The following is an 8,814-nucleotide window of genomic DNA, read 5'->3' as shown; positions in this document are numbered from 1 at the left end:
TGTTGAGGCTCCCCAGAGGATCCACAATAGTCACGTCTCTCTCCTGTGTGAATGAGAACATCAAACAGATGGTAAACTTATGATCTTCTATTGCAATCATAGGGTCTTAGAGGCATGAATATGTCTAAAAAGGCCTAAAATGGCCATTTTCATCATGATTTTCAAATATATTGTTTATGATGCAACTGTAAGAGGGTCGTTCCACAAAATGTGTGCCTTTTGCGTCCCTTTGATATTTTAAGTAGAAATTACGCACCAGTATTGAATTTTTAAAGCCTGTTATATTAGATGAAGTGCACGTTAATATAAACCATATGGAGAATTCAATAAATCTAATTTAAAAGTCCCAAAAATGTACCAATGGCAGACTGAAACTAACAATTTATACAGTACTGAACAACATATTCAAGTGTAGAACTTCAGTAGAATCTCCCTTAAAAACCCTACATTAGGGACGAAGTTCACTTTAATGTAGACGACAAGTCCCAAAAATATATTTTTTTTTTATTTAACTAGGCAAGTCAGTTCTGAACAACTTCTCATTGACAATGACAGCCTGGGTTAATTGCCTTGTTCAGGAGCAGAACGACAGGTTTTTACCTTGTCAGCTCGGGGATTTGATCCAGCAACCTTTCGGTTACTGGCCTAATGCTGTAACCACTAGGCTACCTGCCGCCCCGATATATGTACCACTGCCAGATAACATTCATTTAAAAGGAAAAAGTGCATGTACCAATGGCAGATTGCCCCTTTAACAATTCCTACAGTACTGAACAACATATTCAAGTGTAGAACTTCAGTAGAATGCCCCTTAACACCCCCCCCCCACACATTAGTTCAACAACGGCATAGTGTGTGCCCCTGTTTTTAAGACAGTACTCACTGGTGTTAATCAGATATTCTGTCTCCTCCTCCATTCCTTCCTCCTCCTCCTCTTTTATTGAGATAGCCTCCTCTTCCTCTTTTACTCCAAAATGTTCTCTCTCTTCTTCCCCTACATTTTCTTCTTTTAATGTTATGGCATTTTCCTTTTGAATTCTGAAAGCTTCTACTTCCTCTTTCACTCCAAAAGGTTCTTTCTCTTCTTTCACTGTAATATCCATCTCTTCTTCTTTCAATGTGACAGTCTCCTCTTCTTCATTTTTTATTCTTAAAGCTTCTTCCTCTTCTTCTTGTACGATCATGTTCAGCCCTAGAGCTTCTTTCTCCGAGTATCTTAGTGAGCTCATGGTCGGGATGTTAGCTAGCTAGATAGTTAGCATTAGCGATTAACCTAGTACAGTAACGTTAACAATTGAACAAATTAGCCAATTTCATTTAACAAGCAAATAACCTTTTTTTAAACTATTCAATAGGTAAACATAATTATGTTTAAAAACACTGACCTTAATATAAACAAGACTGGTTTAATGTGCGCTACAAGCTACCGAAGTGGTTGAATCAGTTGTCTTTTGCCGCCGTTGAAGCTTTCCGTCCACTAGATTATACGTCACGCAAGAAACATCACCTGAAAGCCTCCCATCGCCATCTGCTGACTGGAGTGGGTAACGCAGATTGGTAAACTCTCCATTACATCGTTTATTCTGGCAAACAATGTCATAAGAAATAATTTCAAAACAATCAGATGCTATGTTCTCTTTTACTTCATACAGCTAATACTCTCCTCCAGGGCTGACCTGCCCATTAGGCAGGATTAGACAACAGATTGCCAATGGCCGCATTTAAAAAAAAAATGGGCCAAGACACATGGCTAACAACACATAATTGGGGCAGCAGGTAGCCTAGTGGTTAGAGCATTGGACTAGTAACTGAAAGGTTGCAAGATTGAATCCCCGAGCTGACAAAGTACAAATCTGTCGTTCTCCCCCTGAACAAGGCAGTTAACCCACTGTTCCTTAGGCCGTCATTGAAAATAAGAATTTGTTCTTAACTGACTTGCCTAGTTAAATAAAGGTAAAATAATTCTGCCCAAAAATAATGAAAACTTCTCTCACCCAGTCGCATATGGGCTATTTAGGTGAGTGTTGGTGTTGCCACATGAAGCAATACCCACTTTGCATAAGGCAACATGGACAGATACAGCTCTACCTGTGTAAAGCACTTTGTCCTTCCAGTCTCTAAAGTGCCCTTTGGGTTGGAGGTATAATTTGTATATTCTTTTGTCAGTATTTCTGAACCCACTGCGAGCCTAATCGCCCAACATCAGTGCCGGACCTCAATAATGCTCGTGGCTGAATGGAATCAAGTATCTGCAGCAATGTTCCAGCATCTAGTGGAAAGCCTTCCCAGAAGAGCAGAGGGAGGCTGTACGAGCAGCAAAGGTTGGACCAATTCCATATTAATGCCAATGATTTTGGAATGAGATGTTCGATGAGCAGCTGTCCACATACTTTTGGTCACGTAGTGTATGATTGTTGATTTTAAAGTCTGTTTAAAAATGTTTTTCGGGGCATCCTGCAGCAGTCTTAGGCACTGCATCGCAGATCATCTCAGATCTTCTCCTCCAATGAGTTTTGGAGGGGGGAGGACGCAAAGAATCAAGGAAAGACTTTAGGGCAGCAGGTAGTCTGGTGTTGGGCCAGTAACTGAAAGGTCGATGGTTAGAATCCCCCAGCCGACTAGCTGATAAATCTGTCGATGTGTCCTTGAACAACGAACTTAACCCTAATTGTTCGTGTAAATCGCCCTGGATAAGAGTGTCTGCTAAATTACTCAAATGTAAACATTTTATCAGAACAAGTACTCACAGTTTCATACTCCTTTGTCTTGATGAATAGTACACAAACTTACTCGATGAAAAACCAAAACTAAATTAAATGTGTTGCAAGGTTAAAGAATCAAGGTCAGAATAAAAAAAATGCTAATTATATTCATCTATATGTTAAGTTACATTTTGAAATATCCAAATTATAACTTTTCAAGCTAATAGTTTGTATCCAATCAAAGTTTATAATCAAAACAAAATAGAAAATGTAGTTGTTCAAATCGGACCTGCCCCTATCACATGACCATGCCTCAAGATGAAAAAAGAAAAACAAATGTAGGCCTAATTGTGAGTATGATTTAATATACAATTAGATTTCATGACAAAAACACATTCTCAGTCAGAACACAGCCTCTCTTTTCTCTCGTGTGACTTCAGGTCCTCTGAAAATGAGTGACATGAAGAGTGTATGTATTATTTTATGCTCTTTCAGGACCCTTAATTGGGTAAAACTCTTTCCACACTGGGAGCAGAGGTGTGGCTACCCTCCTTTGTGTGTCACCACATGACTTTTCAGGCTCCTTAATTGGGTAAAACTCTTTCCACATTGGGAGCAATGGAAAGGCTTTTCTCCTGTGTGCATTCTCTCATGCGTTTTCAGGCTCCCTGACTGGGTAAAACCCTTTCCACATTGAGAGCATTGGAATGGCTTTTCTCCTGTGTGTATTCTCTCATGCTCTTTCAGTGTCCCTGACCAGCTGAAACTCTTTTCACAATGGGAACAATGGTATGGCTTTTCCCCTGTGTGTATTCTCTCATGTGATTTCAGGTTTACTAACAGGATAAAACTCTTTCCACACTGAGAGCACTGGAAAGGCTTCTCTCCCGTGTGAATCATCTCGTGCGTTTTCAGGTACCGTAACTGGCCAAAACCCTTTCCACACTGAGAGCATTGGAATGGCTTTTCTCCTGTGTGCATTCTCTCATGCTCTTTCAGTGTTCCTGACCAGCTGAAACTCTTTTCACAATGGGAACAGTGGTAAGGCTTTTCCCCTGTGTGTATTCTCTCATGTGATTTCAGGTCCCCTGGTCGGGAAAATGTCTTTACACACTGAGAGCATTGGAATGGTTTTTCCCCTGTGTGTATTCTCTTATGAACTTTCAGTTCTGTTGACTCAATAAATCGCTTACCACACTGAGAGCATTGGTAAGGCTTATCTCCTGTGTGTCGTCTCTCATGCGATTTTAGGTTACATAAATGAGTAAAACTCTTTGCACACTGAGAGCAGTTGTAAGACTTCTTCTCTGCATGTGTTCTCTTGTGGTTTTTAAGATTCCCTAAATGGTTAAAACTCTTTCCACACTGGGAACAGTTGTAAGACTTCTTCTCTACATGTGTTCTCTTATGGTTCTTCAGGCTCCATAAACGGGTATAACTCTTTCCACACTGTGAACAGTGGTGTCGTCTCACTGGTTCAGACGTGTCTGGTTCCTCTGAGTCGGGTCTCTCTTCTGCCAAAGACAAACAGAGTGATTAAAACAGGGAGACCTGAATGATATTCTCCACTTACATTTGTAATTTTAATCATTTAGCAGACCCTCTTATCCAGAGAGACTTACAGTCAAGTGCTCTTTGCATGTGATGCATGTGCTCTATTGTTTACATGACCCATGTATTTTACACTGTGTGGCTTTAAGGGAATAGTATGGTCACTATTCAGAGCAACTTGTTAATGCATCCATGTTAAGGTAGCTAGGTGAGACAACCACAACAGTGTCATTTTTGAGATCTGGGAAAAAAAGAAAAATAAATTGTGTAGTTACCCTTTAATTGAAGTGCCACCAGACACCAGTCTGTCTGTGATGCAGTTGCAATGGGATTTTTTCAAACAAAATAGCCACCGGATTGATGCAAATAATCACGATTCTGCCAGGTAGGCATAGAATACTTTGTAGTTACCTTGTCATTGTCTTTCCGTCTACCTGAATACATTAGCATCACTAACGGCTACACGGAGTGGTAGACATATAGGACCAACGTGCACCGCACACACAGGGTTCAACATTCAGGTACATTTACCAGTGGCACACTGGGTTCAGCTCCAACTGAAATTTACTGGCCTGATAAAAGAAAGCAAAAAAAACTGTCCAGGGTGACGATCCAGCAGGAAAGTGAATGATGCATAATTTCAATAGCAGGTGATTTTACCTTTCATTTGCTGGCTGAGCAAGTAGCCTATACTGGGTTCTTACAGTCAAATTCAAGGACTTAAGGACTTCTCAAGCACTTCATTGTAATTTAAGATTAATTGTTGTAATAGCCTACAGGATTAAAAACTCCCCCCAGCAGGCAAAAAAAGTATATTTTTAATAAGCCTACCCAACGGAATTTTGCATTGACGTTCACATAATTAACATTCTAAAATATGTCAGAATAATGTGGGCAATGCCTGACTAAATAAACAGCATGCTCCCCACAAACACACTAATGAGGTCTGTCCATGTGATAGTAGTCAGTCTGTCCATGTGGTACTAGTCAGTCTGTCCATGTGGTACTAGTCAGTCTGTCCATGTGGTACTAGTCAGTCTGTCCATGTGGTACTAGTCAGTCTGTCCATGTGGTACTAGTCAGTCTGTCCATGTGGTACTAGTCAGTCTGTCCATGTGGTACTAGTCAGTCTGTCCATGTGGTGGTAGTCAGTCTGTCCATGTGGTGGTAGTCAGTCTGTCCATGTGGTGGTAGTCAGTCTGTCCATGTGATGGTAGTCAGTCTGTCCATGTGATAGTAGTCAGTCTGTCCATGTGGTACTTGTCAGTCTGTCCATGTGGTACTTGTCAGTCTGTCCATGTGGTACTAGTCAGTCTGTCCATGTGGTACTAGTCAGTCTGTCCATGTGGTACTAGTCAGTCTGTCCATGTGGTACTAGTCAGTCTGTCCATGTGGTACTAGTCAGTCTGTCCATGTGGTACTAGTCAGTCTGTCCATGTGGTACTAGTCAGTCTGTCCATGTGGTACTAGTCAGTCTGTCCATGTGGTAGTAGTCAGTCTGTCCATGTGGTAGTAGTCAGTCTGTCCATGTGGTCGTAGTCAGTCTGTCCATGAGGCACTAGTCAGTCTGTCCATGTGGTACTAGTCAGTCTGTCCATGTGGTACTAGTCAGTCTGTCCATGTGGTACTAGTCAGTCTGTCCATGTGGTACTAGTCAGTCTGTCCATGTGGTACTAGTCAGTCTGTCCATGTGGTACTAGTCAGTCTGTCCATGTGGTACTAGTCAGTCTGTCCATGTGGTACTAGTCAGTCTGTCCATGTGGTATTAGTCAGTCTGTCCATGTGGTACTAGTCAGTCTGTCCATGTGGTGGTAGTCAGTCTGTCCATGTGGTACTAGTCAGTCTGTCCATGTGGTACTAGTCAGTCTGTCCATGTGGTAGTAGTCGGTCTGTCCATGTGGTACTAGTCGGTCTGTCCATGTGGTGGTAGTCGGTCTGTCCATGTGGTACTATGTGGTACTAGTCAGTCTGTCCATGTGGTAGTAGTCAGTCTGTCCATGTGGTAGTAGTCAGTCTGTCCATGTGGTAGTAGTCAGTCTGTCCATGTGGTAGTAGTCAGTCTGTCCATGAGGTACTAGTCAGTCTGTCCATGAGGTACTAGTCAGTCTGTCCATGAGGTACTAGTCAGTCTGTCCATGAGGTACTAGTCAGTCTGTCCATGAGGTACTAGTCAGTCTGTCCATGTGGTACTAGTCAGTCTGTCCATGTGGTACTAGTCAGTCTGTCCATGTGGTACTAGTCAGTCTGTCCATGTGGTACTAGTCAGTCTGTCCATGTGGTACTAGTCAGTCTGTCCATGTGGTACTAGTCAGTCTGTCCATGTGGTAGTAGTCAGTCTGTCCATGTGGTAGCAGTCAGTCTGTCCATGTGGTAGCAGTCAGTCTGCCCATGTGGTACTAGTCAGTCTGCCCATGTGGTACTAGTCAGTCTGTCCATGTGGTACTAGTCAGTCTGTCCATGTGGTACTAGTCAGTCTGTCCATGTGGTACTAGTCAGTCTGTCCATGTGGTACTAGTCAGTCTGTCCATGTGGTACTAGTCAGTCTGTCCATGTGGTACTAGTCAGTCTGTCCATGTGGTACTAGTCAGTCTGTCCATGTGGTACTAGTCAGTCTGTCCATGTGGTGGTAGTCAGTCTGTCCATGTGGTGGTAGTCAGTCTGTCCATGTGGTGGTAGTCAGTCTGTCCATGTGATAGTAGTCAGTCTGTCCATGTGGTAGTAGTCAGTCTGTCCATGAGGTAGTAGTCAGTCTGTCCATGTGGTAGTAGTCAGTCTGTCCATGTGGTAGTAGTCATAGAAATGTTGAAGACTTATTTAGTGAGTCGGACATGTGTCAGGGGCTTCAAACGGTCACAGAATACAAAAATAAATAAAACTAGTCACGTCGCAGAAACCAACGCCACCCTACCGGATGAGCTAAAATACATTTTCTCCCACTTCGAGCATAATGACTCAGATGCCGTGGAGAATCCCTGAGGACAACGAGCGTTTTGCCAGGTAAACAACCTGTCCCTCAACGTCAGCCAAACACAGAGGTCTAAGGCACTGCATCACATTGCTTGAGGTGTCACTACAGACCCAGGTTCAATCCCAGAACTAACAGAACTCTGCTGGTTGTGCTGGTAACAGATACCAGTGGGCAGATCTGTTGTATTTGTTCAAACTAAACTACAGCACTTACTTTGATGTGTCAAATCTGATCCTTTCTTCTCTTCTCCTCCTCTCACAGTTCCACTCAGCCCCGTTGTTTTCCTGCAGTCCACCAGCTGCACAGACAACCTCTTCATACCCAGCAGTAAGGTGCTACCGGGAGAGGCACGACACAGGGACTCCGGGAGGGAGGAAGGGCTAGCGTTGTCCTGGTAACCATAAAGAGGGGACACAGACACATATCATTATGGATGCTGATGCCACTGTTGTCATAAAGTGCATTACAGAAACCCAGCCCAGACCCCGATAGAGCAAGCTGTATGCTAGACCAGACCAAGCTGTACCATCTGGTGTTCTGATCTGGAGAGACTCTTCTCTGACTCGTCAGCATCAGGATGTTGTTGAGGCTCCCCAGAGGATCCACAATAGTCATGTCTCTCTCCTGTGTGAATGAGAACATCAAACAGATGGTAAACTTATGATCTTCTATTACAATCATAGGGTCTTAGAGGCATGAATATGTCTAAACAGGGCCTAAAATGGCCACTTTCATCATGATTTTATAAAATATTGTTTATGGTGCCTTTTACGGCCCTTTGATATTTTAAGTAGAAATTATGCACCAATTTTAAAAGCCTGTTATATTAGATGACGGGAATAATGTAGACCACACGGATAATTCAATAAATCTATACATTTAAATGTCCCAGAATGTATGTACCAATGGCAGATTGTCCCTTAAACAATTCCTACAGTACTGAACAACATATTCAAGTGTAGAACTTCAGTATAATGCCCCTTTAAAACAACACATTAGTTCAACAACTGCATAGTTTGTGTCCCTGTTTTTAACCCAGTACTCACTGGTGTTAATCTGATATTCTGTCTCCTCCTCCTCTCCATCTCCCTCCTCTTTCACTCCCAAAACGTCTTCCTCTTTTATTGAGATAGCCTCCTCTTCCTCTTTTACTCCAAACGGTTCTTCCTCTTCTTTCAATGTTATGGCATCTTCCTCCTTTTTGATTCTGAAACCTATCTCCTCTTCGTCTTTCACCCCAAAATGTTCTTTCTCTTCTTTCAATGTAATATCCACCTCTTCTTCTGATGTGATAGCCTCTTCTTCCTTTTTTAATCTTAAAGCTTCTTCCTCTTCTTCTTGTACGATCATGTTCAGCCCTAGAGCTTCTTTCTCCGAGTATCTTAGTGAGCTCATGGTCGGGATGTTAGCTAGCTAGATAGTTAGCATTAGCGATTAACCTAGTACAGTAACGTTAACAATTGAACAAATTGGCGCATTTAATTTATCAAGCAAACACTGACATTAATATACACAAGAATGGTCTAAAGTGTTCCGGTTTTATGTTCGCTAGCAAACCACCGCATCGGTCGAATCAGAAGCCTTTTGTCGCTG

General features: G+C 42.3%; 2 protein-coding genes and 1 long non-coding RNA gene across 3 annotated transcripts in view; 1 reads left to right on the top strand and 2 right to left on the bottom strand.

Moving 5' to 3' along the window:
• LOC115178195 (zinc finger protein 658B-like) overlaps positions 1 to 8,814 on the top strand; it is a 1,063,446-nt gene that overhangs the window by 492,126 nt on the left and 562,506 nt on the right. The window lies entirely within an intron of this gene.
• LOC115178248 (uncharacterized) lies at positions 1,005 to 1,498 on the bottom strand. Its single transcript, XR_003872578.1, has 2 exons — positions 1,386 to 1,498; positions 1,005 to 1,273 (listed from the first exon to the last, which is right to left on the bottom strand). It is a non-coding gene; the product is annotated as an uncharacterized LOC115178248 (long non-coding RNA).
• LOC115178212 (zinc finger protein 239) lies at positions 3,046 to 7,790 on the bottom strand. The gene is made up of 3 exons (XM_029739309.1): positions 7,748 to 7,790; positions 7,435 to 7,612; positions 3,046 to 4,216 (listed from the first exon to the last, which is right to left on the bottom strand). The coding sequence occupies exons 1-3, from the start codon at positions 7,748 to 7,750 to the stop codon at positions 3,246 to 3,248; spliced, it is 1,152 nt and encodes a 383-aa protein (XP_029595169.1). The 5' UTR covers positions 7,751 to 7,790; the 3' UTR covers positions 3,046 to 3,245.

Source organism: Salmo trutta, chromosome 38 (genome assembly GCF_901001165.1).
Source record: "Salmo trutta chromosome 38, fSalTru1.1, whole genome shotgun sequence".
Taxonomy (NCBI): Eukaryota; Metazoa; Chordata; class Actinopteri; order Salmoniformes; family Salmonidae; genus Salmo; species Salmo trutta.
This window is presented reverse-complemented; position numbering and strand designations above follow the sequence as displayed.

Coding starts and splice junctions, on each gene's coding strand:
- LOC115178212 (XM_029739309.1), bottom strand. Junction 4,217..7,434: donor ATCAGATTTGACACATCAAA/GTAAGTGCTGTA, acceptor TGTCTTTGGCAG/AAGAGAGACCCGACTCAGAG.